The 14,302-nt window shown below is 53.0% G+C and overlaps 2 protein-coding genes across 2 annotated transcripts in view; one reads left to right on the top strand and one right to left on the bottom strand.

The window, feature by feature from the left end:
- The window catches only part of slc49a3 (solute carrier family 49 member 3), a 4,687-nt gene extending 2,955 nt beyond the window's left edge, over window positions 1-1,732 (bottom strand). Inside the window, exons 1-2 of the mRNA XM_068740644.1 lie at window positions 1,712-1,732; window positions 1,171-1,224 (exon numbers count right to left, since the gene is read on the bottom strand). Coding sequence (XP_068596745.1) covers window positions 1,171-1,224; window positions 1,712-1,732 — 75 coding nt within the window. The remainder of the gene's footprint in view (window positions 1-1,170; window positions 1,225-1,711) is intronic.
- Window positions 569-13,754, top strand: LOC137894787 (polycomb group RING finger protein 3). The gene is given in 11 exon segments (XM_068740251.1): window positions 569-588; window positions 6,911-7,020; window positions 7,587-7,704; window positions 9,309-9,405; window positions 10,045-10,100; window positions 10,219-10,326; window positions 10,892-10,941; window positions 10,943-10,981; window positions 12,536-12,673; window positions 13,416-13,496; window positions 13,617-13,754. Coding segments are annotated over 10 exon segments (750 nt in total). The 5' UTR covers window positions 569-588; window positions 6,911-7,005; the 3' UTR covers window positions 13,665-13,754.
- Window positions 13,755-14,302: the final 548 nt, after the last annotated feature.

The following is a 14,302-nucleotide window of genomic DNA, read 5'->3' as shown; positions in this document are numbered from 1 at the left end:
ATAATATTACTAGATGATTACAAATGCAATTAAATGACTTAAATATTAAGTCAATATTAATTTAAAAAAGTGTCCTTTCAGGAAAGGACACTTTTTTTAATTAAATTAATGAATTAAGGTGAAGATGATGGAACCAATGGCCAAACTGTTGTTGTTTTGAATGTTTTGACTTTTTTTACTTTTACATGTGTAATAACTAGTGTTGTGAGATGTGGATGGTTCGGAGACCAGAACCGGAAAGGTTTAACACTAGGTAAAAGTTCTTATAAAGGAGTTACTACATACATTATGGTTAATTAATTTAGTCCGTGTTGACCTTTGCCCTCCACACATTAAAACAACCGGGGGGGGGGCAGCAGCCTCCACAATAATAACTGGAATTATTTATTTTATTTCTACCTCCTCGCCCCGCCCCTCTATTCTCCCACCACCTCCGGCTCGGCTCTGCGCATGCGCAGCACGGCTCCAGGAGTGCTGTTTCGGCCTGTTTCGCGGCCGCTCGGTCATTTTCGCCTCTTTGTTTTACCGATAGTGGATTTAACTCGGATTGAAGCCGATATCCGGTGGGACCGTGCTGCTCCCGCAAAGGTTAGTTCGCCTACCGGGACTTGTTGGCTCTGTGGTCCGTCTCCAGCGGGTTTACGGTCCCGGTTCGTGCCCCTCCTCCTCCTCCTCGTTGTGTCTTTCCGCTGCGTGCTACCTGGCATGCTATACGTGTTGTTGTCGGTGTCTATGCGCGTGCATGGCGGCGCCGGGCCCTGCAGCTGCACACCGGGGGGGTTGTGGGGAGAAACGTGCGCGGTAACGGAGACTTTAACGGCAGCCGGGATGCACACGGTTAACGGAGGGCAGCCGCGCCGCCTGTCTCGTCATGTTTATGTTCATTACAGAATCCCCCGGTCCACCATCAGGGGGGGGGGGGGGTAGGTTTAACTGAATTAAAACAGAAAGTTGGTGCATCTTTTCAGGGTGATTGTCGCCCCCCCCCGGGGGGGTGAAGGCATGCAGAGAGCGGGCAACAAGTCCTCGAACGCATCACCGTCACGCAGCCGGTAACCGGAGACAGAACGGGGGGGCCGTCAGGATTCACCCCCCGCTCCGGGGTGTCCTCAACGGGTTTGCTCTGACCGGCATCGAACCCGCATCGGACTGTGCGGGTTCGATCATGACGTCACTAGAACTAGAGTTCAGAACCGTGAGAACCCAGCTGAGCTCCGGAAAGTTCTACCAGGATAATATGGGGAACAAATACAAACAAACTGTTGCAATAGTGTGCGTGTGTGTGCGTGTGTGCGCGTGCGTGTGTGTGCTGAGAGCTGGTCAGCTGTGACTGATTGATTTACGTTCTGTTGATCGTAGATGGGCCTCAGAAAGAGAATAACTTTCCTTGTTGTTGTGCTTCCTGCAGCGTTATCAATCAATGGATCAATGATCTCTGCTCATGTCTTCCATTAAAGGCACCACTTTAAAAAAAAAAAAAGAATATTGATTTCTCATTTGGGCAGAAACGCATCCGTGCCGTTTCGTGCAGTAAACACGTATTTAATTCTTGCAACAAATCTCTCTTCAACCGAAACGTAACTTATTTTTTTCACCCTAATTTAGTCTCTTCCTGGCGCGGACTCTAAAGAGCCCGTCGATGAACCGACGCCTTTTAAACGCGGGAAACCGAAGCGTGTTCGTCGCCATGGCGTTGAGTTCAGGTACCGACCTCTGACTGCGGCGTCGCCATCGGACGCACGTCGGCAGCAGGAACCTCCGTAACCTCACGCCCCCCCCCCGAAATACCGAATTACCCACCGCTTCTCTGAATGTAAACGTATAACGATGGCGATGATGATGATGATGATGCATTTATTTTGTCCCATTACCACAAAGCGTGCTGCGTTTAAACAACAACAATGTTCCCGCCCCTTTAGGACGGCCGCTGCTCGACGACGGTCCGAGTCGATAGCGGTCCAACCGGAAGACGCGTTCCGTCTTTTTCCCGGACAGGAAATGATCTCGGGCAGCTTCCTGAACGAGCCGGCCAGACTTCCTCCTCCTCGGTGCCGATCGTCTCACAAACGGGACGCGGGCGGATTGGTCGGTGTGAGATGTACGTTTCAGGATTCAACCTTCTGGTTCGATACGCACAATAAAGCACGGAAGTATTGATCCCTCTGATGCGCCGGCGCGGTATTTGGGCGGCGGCCGTAATGGCGGCGCGCTGCGTTCGTTGAAAAAGGTCCGTCTGAATTGCATCAAAGGCTCGTCGGACTCGAGGACGGGGTTTTATAACCCCGTTAGCACCAAACGTCCTCGGGATGGATCTCTGGCCGGGAGGGAAGCCGTTAGATCTGAGCGGAGAGGTTTTAGCCTACTGGATGCTTGGGGGGGGGGGGGGGGGGGGCAGAAGCGTTGCCGTTTGCTACTGAGGAACGTTTTCGTATTTATTATTATTATTCGGCTCGTTCTGTGAAAGGAACCGAAAAGCAGACGGGGCGGCGGTTATTTTCATGCTCGTGACTTCCCCACGAACAAACTGCCCCGGGGCAATAAATGAAAGGAGGCTGTGGCAGGGTCCCACCTGCTCGGCACCACCGGCGGTCCGTCGGGATTATCGGGATCAGGAGCCTCATAAACCAGAGAACAGGGAACTGGATTAGCACTGTGGAGTGGGATTTGGATTTGACTCCTCCCCCCAATATGTAGCATCTTTTAGCATTTCCTGCTTCTCATTTCCTTCTACGGCTCCTCAGTCTTGTTCTGAGCAGACGGGTGGCGTAAAACAACGGAGGAAATCTCCCCCCCCCCCCCCAAAAAAAACACGATCATTTCACAGCCTTTGAGTATCGTCGCCCCCCCCCCCCTTAAACCCGCGACATCAAAGTGTTTTGTGGAAGTCGTGTCACGCATAAACGGCAAACTTCAAAATAACTTTATTCATTGGTCTGTCCCGTTTGGTGGATTATGGTCGCTGGTCGATGGCCGGTGACGGTTTGCGCCGGTGGCGGCGCCGTTTAGCATCTCTGTCGGCTGAACCAGCCCAGAGAGCCTTTCCGAACGAACGCCAGCGGAGCAAACGAGCGATTGATTAGGTGCGTTGGATCGATGGATAAAAACTGTCGTCTTTGGGCCCCCCCCGTGGGTGACGGGCGGTTTTCGCCCGTGGCCCGGAGGCCCCCACGGTCTGTGGTGAAAACCGGAAAAGCGAGCGAGCGAGCTCCGGTTTCACGCACTCCGGTTATTCGGCGTTTTATGTTCCCACCGGCGATACGCGCTGAACTTGAACCGGGCGCCACGCGGAGAACCAACGTAGCGTAAAGCAACAAACCATTCCAGAACAAGCATTTATCCGGGAAGTCTTCGGAATATTTGTCTCTTCACCTGTTGAATTCGGTCCTTTTCCTGTTTTCCCACCAGGCATGACCAGAAAGCCCTCAACCGGGGGGAGGAGCTGGCTGAGCTCTGCTCGCGATGCTAATAGGACGTAGCCTCTGATGGAAACGTTTCCTGAAAGCCCCTCACGATGCGTCGTTTTGTGCTCGCGGTTCCTCCGACCGTTTCAGCGTGAAGCCATTTGGTCGTCCCACATTGAGCCACACACACACACACGCACACACGCACACACACACACACACACACACACAACTTAAATGTGATGATTCAGCACACACAAATGTTCTTACAGACGCCGGATTCTCTTTGGACAGGTTGTTTTCTGACTGCCTAATCTCGCGCTGCTTTGACTGTTTGAGACGTTCGGCTTCTGCAAGCAGGCAGAAAGTCTGTGTTCTTACTCCGATGGCCGTGATCGGCTCCTGCGATCAATAACCGCGTTCTTTCCCTCGCTGAAGAACAGATCTGGTGCTTATCGTAGCTCTGGGCTCGTGTAACTCGGTCACATGTGCTGATTAGAAAGTCTCTTTGAACTGTTTAAGGACTCGTGTGGTCGCTCTGTATTCACGAAGAATAAAAGCTATTGATCCGGGTGATCGCAGCTCATCTTTGCTATGAAAGCAGGACGATCGAGCGTGTTCCCAGTTCGTCCGTCCGTTCCCACCTCCCAGTTTCTTTTCTTTGAGGAGCTGAAAAGGCGTTTTTTTCCGGCTGTAGGCGGTGCGACGGCGTCGCGTGGCTCGTAGCGGGAGCCCCGGGGCAACGGATCTGTGTTTGTCCTGATGTGATGGAGCTGATGTTGGTCTACACCAGGGGTCAGGAACCTGTGGCTCGGGAGCCATAGGTTCCTGACCCCTGGTCTGAATGGTAACACGCTGGTGCTGCTGCTGGTTTCTGATGCGGCGATTTACACCACAGTACTTTAACACCAGCCTCAATTAAAAGACGCCTAAAACAGGCGTGTCCTTCTTAATTTAAAGATCTTTACCCACTAATGCCATGAAGGTTAATAAACACGCACTTGTTGCCTGTAGTTTATGGATTTAGGAGAGTGAAAGCACAGACGGCTGTGTGAGGCTGTGTGAGGTTGTGTGAGGCTGTGTGAGGATGTGTGAGGCTATTTGAGGTTGTGTGAGGATGTGTGAGGTTGTGTGAGGCTGTGTGAGGCTGTGTGAGGTCGTGTGAGGCTGTTTGAGGTTGTGTGAGGCTGTGTGAGGTTGGGTGAGGCTGTGTGAGGCTGTGTGTGAGGTTGTGTGTGAGGTTGTGTGAGGCTGTGTGAGGTTGGGTGAGGCTGGGTGAGGTTGTGTGAGGCTGTGTGAGGTTGTGAGGTTGTGTGTGAGGCTGTGTGAGGCTGTGTGAGGCTGTGTGAGGCTGTGTGTGAGGTTGTGTGTGAGGTTGTGTGAGGCTGTGTGAGGTTGGGTGAGGCTGGGTGAGGTTGTGTGAGGCTGTGTGAGGTTGTGAGGTTGTGTGTGAGGCTGTGTGAGGCTGTGTGAGGCTGTGTGAGGTTGTGTGAGGTCGTGTGAGGCTGTGTGAGGCTGTTTGAGGTTGTGTGAGGCTGTGTGAGGGTGTGTGAGGCTGTGAGGTTGTGTGTGAGGCTGTGTGAGGTTGTGTGAGGCTGTGTGAGGTTGTGTGAGGTCGTGTGAGGCTGTGTGAGGTTGTGTGAGGCTGTGTGAGGCTGTGTGAGGGTGTGTGAGGCTGTGAGGTTGTGTGTGAGGCTGTGTGAGGTTGTGTGAGGCTGTGTGAGGTTGTGTGAGGTTGTGTGAGGATGTGTGTGAGGCTGTGAGGTTGTGTGTGAGGCTGTGTGAGGCTGTTTGAGGTTGTGTGAGGTTGTGTGTGAGGCTGTGAGGTTGTGTGAGGCTGTTTGAGGTTGTGTGTGAGGATGTGAGCAGCAGAGGTGTTTGGATGTCTGACCTGCGAGGCCCATCACGCATTAGCTCCACCCACTTCACTCCTGTTCCTCACAGCCTCAACCCAAAGCTCACTTGTTCAAGTGTTGCTGCCCGTCGGCGGCTCCTGCCGGCGTCCTGGCCGGCTGCGGCCTGCTGCTCGTGGATCGGGCCTTTTGTGCGCCGGATTTCCCCCGGCACCGAACCCTGGCCGGAGGTGTGTGTGTGTGTGTGTGTGTGCGTGCGTGATTGAAGCAAAGCCAAAGCTCCCACAACAAGAAGAGGCCTCTCTCCTCCTGCCTCCGTCCTCCGATCCAGGCCTTCCGTGTCCGTCGCTCCAGCTGGCAGCCAATTCCTACCGAGGCCAAACACTCCAATACCCAGCGGCCGGCCAACAGGGGCCCTTTATGATGCCAGAGTGTGTGTGTGTGTGTGTGTGTGTGTGCGCGCGCGCTCACCAGCAGCTGGGACAGTTGTTAAACTTCATGATTGACTGCCGGTGTCGTTAGCGTTCAGAGCGAGTCGTGTTTGTAGGGGTGAGGGCGTGACGCGCCTCCTTCGTGCACGTTTGATCTGCTCCCTCTGAACACTGATAGATATCCTCCGGAGACCCCGCCGGCTAGCATGTCCTCTGTGGTGGACATTTGTCCACTACAGAGGACATGCTAGCTGGCGGGCTGGGTCCCAGGAGGATGTGATATCGTGTTTGAGTTGACTCGTATTTCAGCGGTAGTCGTTATTGATGAGGTGTTCTCTACGTACGGCTGTAGATCCGTCCGTCCGTCCGTTTGCGGAGGACACCCATAACTTCCTGAGGTCGAGTGACGGAGGATTCATACCTTGCCGGCAGGTGTAGCGTGTAGCGGAGGTGTCGGGCGCGCTCACCCGAGACTTCGGTATCTGTCTTTCACCCTTTTGCAGTCAGTCTAATGAGGAATGTGAAGGTGGATTGACTCGCTCCGGGAGCCCCAAGTGGCCAACCGAGGAACTGCAGCGCTGACGGCTTTCTTTAAGCCGTTCTTGACTCCACGTTAACACGCCTGAATAACTACTCGACGGCAAACTTCAAAGTCGGTCCGCTTCTACCTGAGCAGGCCGGGCAGTCGCCCGCGTTTGGCTCTTCAACCTGTCTGACCTCAACAAGCGCACGTCACCGAGGAGGCGGCGGGCGGCGTGCGACGGCGCTCTGATAGGCAGCGGTGCCGTGTGTGTCCTCGGCGGGACTCGCCACGTTTCATCCCGGCCAGCTAACTGCGCTAATTTGTGGTTAAGGGTCGGAGCATCCTTTATGTCGGGTCTGACCTGCAAAGATGTATTTAACTTTATTTACCCCGTTGGGTTCTCTCAGGGGTATTTGGATTCTCTGCATTTGACCCCCCCCCCCCCCCCCCCCGCGGAGCGTTTGGCAGCCGTTATCGGGGTTAAGTATCTTGTTGAAGGACAGACATTTTGTTTGTACTATAACCAGCACTTTAACTCAGCCACAAGTTCATTACTGAAATCGTTATTTTTGCTTCTTCATCAGACCGGTCTGAGACTCTTCACACCGGCTCCTGCCTGATGCTAAGCTAACGCTAGCGGGCTTCGAGGATCGTCTCAGAGGAAGCCTCCTGAACGTCTCGGTCTCTCGCTTCTCTCTCTAGGCTCCAATGAGAGGCTCTCCGCGATGAGGAGCTAACGCTGCTGGCCGCCCAAGCGCAGGAAGAGACGTGGCTGCTGCTCCTCCCACAGCGGACGCATGGCGGTGCTAGGGGTGAGGGCCACGCCTCCTGCCGGCGCCTCACGTTTAGACGTTTACCGGACTCCGTGTTTGGTTTCTGTTTGCTCCCCTTCGGCTCGGCTGTCGCCAAGCGAGGCTAAAGATGAGCGAAGCTAACCGAGTTCACCTGAACCCAAAATGCTAGCGCTGTAGCTTAGCAGCATGCTAACAGAGCATTGTAAGTCAGAAACGGAGTTTTCAGATGTAAATACTAGCTGAAGTTTTAACAAGCCGTTACGTTGATGATTATTGAACCACGTTTAGCTGCTATATCACAGAACCGGAACGTTTCCCACGTCTCTGTTTCATTGATTACTTAAATCAACAACCGACTGTCCAAATGCTGATTAGATTTGATGCTAACTTTAGTGAGGAAGAGGAGCCACACAGTTTGTAAGGGCTTAACTGACATGTATAGCGCGCGCGCACACACACACACACACACACACACACACACACACACACACACACACACACACACACACACACACACACACACACACTTCATGCTTATTTCATGGTCCAGTTCTAAATCGTTGACTGTTGCTTTTGTCCTGCAGAACCCCGACATGCTGACGAGGAAGATAAAGCTCTGTCACATCAACGCCCACATCACATGTCGCCTGTGCGAGGGCTACCTGATCGACGCCACCACCGTCACGGAGTGCTTACACACCTGTAGGTCCCTCCCCCCGCGCGTCTTACTCCTCTCTCCTGTTACGTCTTTATTTATGCTTGGCCGTCTGGATCGATCTCCCTTTGCGTTTGTGGGAAATGTCCCACAGCAGGAATGTTGCGGGACATTCGTGGACGTGGACGTGACTCCCCTGAGCCACGTCCGCGTTAAGATCTTTTCACTGCTGCTTTGTAGAAGATGAAAAAGCTGTGTATTAAAATGCGGCCGCAGACCACCTTCATCTTCATCACTCTTGATTCAAGGCACAACTTCCCTTTGTAGAAACCAACAAGGCATCATTAAAACCGTCCCACCGGCATCAAGATGGACGTCCTCGTCCGCGCCTGCGCTTGAATCCATCCAATCAATCAGTGCCGTCGGCTCGGCGGGATCAACCAGGTGGCTTCAGATCTGAAGGGATGAAGAGCGAAGTGAAAGCGAATTAGCTCCTTTTATTCCAGCAGGAAACTTTCATTTGCTTCCGTGCTTTAGAGAGGCGAAGAGGGCCGAACAGCATTTCTGCGTTTTCGCTGCTGCATTTCTGTCGCTTTAAACAAGGCAGAAACGCGAGGCGGATGCTGCAATCCCTCCTGCGGTCGCCAGAGGGGCGCTCTTCGACCAGGGACGGACGACGAGGCCTCGCTTTTTAGAGGACAGAGATTCTCATCACGTCGCCCCTGCAGCTGCTCTGAGATGGAGGGCCGGGTTGTGTTCCGCACGGAACACGTCCCTGTGTGTGTGTGTGTGTGCGTGTGCGTCTGTGTAGGTGTGTGTGTGTGTGTGTGTGTGTGTGCGCGTCTGTGTAGGTGTGTGTGTGTGTGAATGTTTCCAGAGGTGGAAGGTCGGGTGATTTGTACATCATCATTATCATGAAATTAGAAATTGTGTAAGTGGTTTGTTTGTTGACGAAGCAATCAGTTGTTGTGTTGTTGTTGTTGTTGTTGTTGTTGCAGCTGTGTAGACGAAGTAATTATTTTAATGACGGGAAAACTAATCAAAGTACAACGACTGCTTGTTTTTATAACTGCAGAGGAAATGGATCCGAATTACATCCAGAGAAATGATTCAGCCTTTAATGCGTTTATTCCGCAGCTGAATGGGGGGGGGGGGGATTACATTATTTTTTTGTCTGCGGCCCAAAAGAAGATTAAAAGTCAACTCCCAGAACCAGAATCTGCAGATCAAGCCCTAAATCTTGAGAATGAAAGGATTTCAGTCCGAACGGAACGGAGACATTTCATTTCTGTGTTTTCTGTTTCGTATTCTGAAACTTTGTTCAGACGCGGCGGCAGAAGGATGGATTGTAAAACCCACCTTCGGCTTTGTCTGATATATTCGCCACATCAATTCAGCTCAGATCCCTTTCTCGTTTCTGCATTTAGTTTATTTCCCTTTTAGGATGTTCGCTTTGCTTGTTTTTCTGTCGTGCTCTTTCTACTTTGTTGTTTTTTTTATCCTCTATGACTCATCCCACATCTGAACGGTGCTCTAGAGATAAAACCTGCCTGCTCGGGGCGATTGTTCGACACTCAGAGAACAAACGAAATGTTTAATTGGGGGGGGGGGGGGTCAGCGGCTCTGGTTTCACACCTGCGTGTCTGTCCAGTCTGCAGGAGCTGCCTAGTGAAGTACCTGGAGGAGAACAATACGTGTCCCACCTGCAGGATAGTTATCCATCAGAGCCATCCACTGCAGTACATCGGGTGAGACACACATTAAAGAATATGGGGGGGGGGGGGGGTCTGGCTGAGATGCATCAGCTCTGATGTTTGCAGGAAATTGGAGCTGATGGAAACATCACAAGCGATCTGAACAGACGACACACGAGACGCGTCTGCCCATCATGACGGCTGATCACAAACTCAGAATCACGCTCCGACCCCCCCCAACAATCAGACACCAACCCCGCTGAGCTTGTCTCCCTTTTTCATCACACACATCAAAGGATTCTGGTTAAAACAGAGTTTTAGTCTAGTTTAGTTCCGGGAAGCAAATAAATCCACGTCTGTAAATACGGTAGCAACAAACCCCCCCCCCCCCCAAAACACATTTCACACTATGAGCACACCTTATAAATCTGGAGTCTACTAGCTACCAGTGCCGTCCAGCAGGGGGCGCTGTTCTGCTGCTTCCTGGAGCAAACGTCTCCCACTGGATGAGACGAGCGCGAGGCGGTTTTTAAGCGTTTCGCCGCCAGAGTGTCGCAGCGGACGGACGACCGGGCGTCTGTTCGCTGGCTGGGTTGGTGGGGGGGGGGGGGGGGGGGGGGCTGAAAACATTCCCGTGAAAATTAGCCACGAAATTCAAACTGTGATTTCCCCTCTTTACCTTTTTACTTGCAGCCATGACAGAACGATGCAAGACATCGTCTACAAGTTGGTGCCGGGACTTCAGGAGGGTGAGTTCTGTCTCGTCTGCACCCCGAGTGTGTTCACGCCCCCCCGCCCCCCCCCCCCCCCATTGAACCATCAGTGCGGGAAGAGTCTAACCGCTTCCTGATTGTTCCTCTCATGCAGCGGAGATAAAGAAGCAGAGGGAGTTCTACCAGAAGTTGGGGATGGAGGTTCCTGGAGACATTAAGGGGGAGCTCTGCAGCGTGAAGGCTCACCTCGATCAGCGCAACGGTACGATGCCCCCCCCCCCCCCCCCAGTGGGGTTCAGGTGAAACCGCTCAAAGTCCTGAAGCAGAGACGAGCCCCGCCCTGGAAGACGGGAATCACTAGAGATCCAGGCGGTTCATTCCCGGCCTGCTTCCTGGGGGGGGGGGGGTACCTACAGGACCGTCATACCGTCATGCTGGCAGGCCTAATCGCTCGATTAATCCTCCACTCTGATTTTGGTAATTAAGCCTCACATGGAAGCAGCACGGCGCTCCGGCTTCTCCCTCCTTGTCGGCGCCGCCGACGGGTTGAGACACACGCACACACGCACACACACACGCGCACACACACACACACACTTTAAACCATCCCAAAGGAAGAATAGGTGCTGATTTTAGAGGCGCAGTCATTCCCTCCTTTTCATCCCGTTTCAACGGTCCCTGGTCCAAATTAAAGCCCAACCCACGTTCAGCCGGAGCTCCTGACTGTTTCACTATAAATGAGCACCCAGCATCAGGATCGACTGCAACACAAACAGAAACCTCCACTGACCCCCCCCCCACCCCCCCTTGTTGCTTTCTCTGCACAGGCGATGCAAAATCGGAGGAGACGGCCAATAAGGAGGCGGGAGAGGAGAAGCCCAGAGGAGGACAATGACTACCATCGCAGCGACGAGCAGGTGAGCTGCAACGGCCGCCGGCGATGCGTTCAGGCCCGTCGGATTCAGCCCGTCGGATTCAGGCCCGTCGGATTCAGCCCGTCGGATTCAGGCCCGTCGGATTCAGGCCCGTCGGATTCAGGCTCGTCGGATTCAGCCCGTCGGATTCAGGCCCGTCGGATGTTTGCATTAACACGGTTAGAAATAGAAAACATCGAGCATCGATGCACACGGACCGGATCCTCGTGTCTCTGCCGTTTGGGACATTTAATGTGTGTAATTACAACACACACACTCTCACACACACACACACACACACACACACACACACACTTCTTCTTGACTATTAGTATTCCGGCGCATTCTTAAGTGCTGTGATGAGATATGAATAATGCAGAGGAGGGTTATTGTGTTGTTCTGGACGGATGGACAGTCGGCCTCTTCTCCATCACCGGGGGGGGGGGGGGGGGCACGTTGCCCTTTGGACAGCCGGCAAAATGTGTTCAGAATAGCAAATAGGCCAGCCTGCAGGCCGGAGGCCATGGTGTCAAATTTCAGAGGAAGAGGATGGAATAGAGACGAAGAATACATGATGGGACCCCCCCCCACACGCACACACACACACACACACACCAGAGATGCTCCCAGAAGGGGGGGGGCACAGAGAGGGATATCACAACGAAACGTTGGAGAGGCAGGCTGGTGAGGAGAGATTCACGAATACAGAAAACGATGCATCTGAAGTCGGACGAGGAATGCAGCATCCGTCGGTGCCGGAACCGGCAGGATGGCCGTCCGGATGGCTTCCCCGCTGGCTTCTGGACGGCGCCACCTTCAGAGGTTAATGTTTTCACATGGACTAATCCGACCTTGAAGCGTCCTTGCCTAATTCGCCAACGTTCAGAGGCTCAGGAGGCGGCGCCGTCGCGCTCCATTGCATCAGTGAAGCTTCTGCGGCGCCACGAAGCTGCCGTGGAGCGACCACGACCACGGCGGCTTCGCTCTGCAAGCCCCGCAGGAGTCATGCAGGGGGCGCTTCGCTCTGTTTACTTTGATGTTTTCCCAGTTCAATCAGAAAACCCGCTTCGCTGCATCTGCCTGTCTGAAAGCAGAGCGAGGCTCCTCCTCCTCCTCCTCCTGCTTTTAGTTTTCTCCAGCGTGGAGGAGCTCAGTGACGCTCATGCATTTCGACCACCTGCCGCCTCACCTCTGGGAACAGACGAGTGCAGCGTCCAACGCGGGGACGTTCCCGCTCCGGCGCAGAGGGCGGACACGCCAGACGGCGCCGGCGCCGGATCAAACGTCCATCGGCGTGTTTAAAGGCGTCCGTTTCCCCGGTTACAGCAAAGGATTCGTAAACCAGGAGAGACTTTTAGTCCCTCTAGCCCTGGCCCGTGGGACACGCCCGGAATAACCCTCCCCCAGGGAGTCTGCCGGGAGGCATCCAAACCGAGCAGCAGCTCTCTGGAGACCTCGGGGGGGGCTTTTAATCTTAAACATTCACCGACGAGCCGATGGAAAAGGAAATGAAGTGATTCCCGGAGATCTGCTCACGCTTTGCGTTTCCGCTAACAGGTTAGCATCTGCTTGGAGTGCAACAGCAGCAAGCTCCGAGGCCTGAAGCGTAAATGGATCCGCTGTTCGGCGCAGGCCACCGTCCTCCACCTGAAGAAGTTCATCGCTAAAAAGCTCAACCTGACGTCCTTCAACGAGGTAGCCGTTCGTTCTACTTCCTGCTTCTGACTCGCGTGTCTCAGGAAGCTTCTCTTTGTGATATAACTGCTGTTTATTGTGTTCGGCGGGGGGGTGGGCGGTCGCCCTCTGAGTAACGACAGGCGCCTCTTTTTATTTTAGCACGCTGTCACAGAGACGCGTGGGTAGACGGCGCCGCATCGGCAGAGACGGGCAGACGGGCGTCGCTGCTTTTAGCACAGAGCTGCATCAGACGTTTGTCAGAGCGCCGTTTACCGGCTGCTCGCGTTCCAGAATCCGCCCCCATCTGGTGTCAAATGGGATGAACTGGCCAACCGGTGGAATTAAATATATCGAGAGAGATATAATTATAATTCGCCGTAAGGTAGACGAAAAATAAACGGCCTCCATTGAAGAAAATCTTCAAATCAGACGAGGAAGAAGCAAAGACGTGAAAACAGTCAGATAAAAATGCTTTTCAACGTTTCCGAGTCGTGGAGCTGCGTTGTGTGAGTGTCCCCTAATAATCGACTGCAGTGAATGCGTGGATCACTAATGAGATGCAGATTTATTCAGATGAAGACTATCAGCGTCTTCCTGAAGCTCTAACTGCCTGGAAAATGTGTTTATTTTCCATTTCGACCGGCTAAAGCGTCCTTCTGCTCGCAGCCAGCAGGTGGCAGTGTGGCAGTGTCTGCTTCCTGTCTGTCACACTGCAGTGACTGACAGCGGACTGCTTCACCATCGTGTTGTCTTTTCACAGCTGGATATTTTATGCAACGAGGAAATCCTGGGAAAAGACCACACCTTGAAATTTGTTGTTGTGACGAGATGGAGATTTAAGGTGAGTTTGTGGGCGGGGCTCAAAATAATCAGCCAATGAAAACCTTGTCTGGATTGTTTTCCTTCTCAGTCTTACTTCGCCGATCATGCTGAGTTCCTTCCTTGTTCCCGCCCCCCCCAGAAATCCCCCCTCCTGCTCCATTACAGACCCAAGATGGACCTGCTGTAGCTAACACGGACACACGGCTGCCCCCCCCCCCCCCCCGTTCTCCTGGACTGCGCTGAAACCTTCTCATTTATGCAAAGACGATCCACCGACACCAAGCAGCCGCTCGAAGGTGACCGGCCGGCGGCAGCGGGTTCGAGGGAGGGGCCGCGACACCGGGGCGTGTCGTCAGAACTGAAAACAACATTTTCTTTTTTTGGGGGGGAGTCCGCTACATCCTCGATATGTGAACAAAAAAAACAAAAAAAACGAACAAAAAAAACGGAGAGAAATGATATATTTATACTTTTGTACATAAGAGAGCGACGGAACCGAGACGCTACCGGTGCTCTGTTTACAAACCGCGTCCTTCTGGACTTCATGCAGATTCCATCCTCCCGGGACAACGAGAGGAGGAGGACGCTTTTTATATTGTGAAACAAAAAGCTGACCCCGCCCCCCCCCCCCCTTCAGTTTATGGGAAAGTTCTATAACGGGCATAAATCTTACGCTGCTTATCAATCACCTCTTTTCATTTCGTTGGCTTCATCCGATTTGGTTTCTTGATGATCTATTGTGAATAGGCTGAAACGTTTCGTGCAGTAATTTATGTTCTATATGCCGATATTGTACATAAAAGACCTTAACGGAGAGAGAGAGAG

This window comes from Brachionichthys hirsutus, chromosome 6 (assembly GCF_040956055.1).
Source record: "Brachionichthys hirsutus isolate HB-005 chromosome 6, CSIRO-AGI_Bhir_v1, whole genome shotgun sequence".
Lineage (NCBI taxonomy): Eukaryota > Metazoa > Chordata > Actinopteri > Lophiiformes > Brachionichthyidae > Brachionichthys > Brachionichthys hirsutus.
This window is presented reverse-complemented; position numbering and strand designations above follow the sequence as displayed.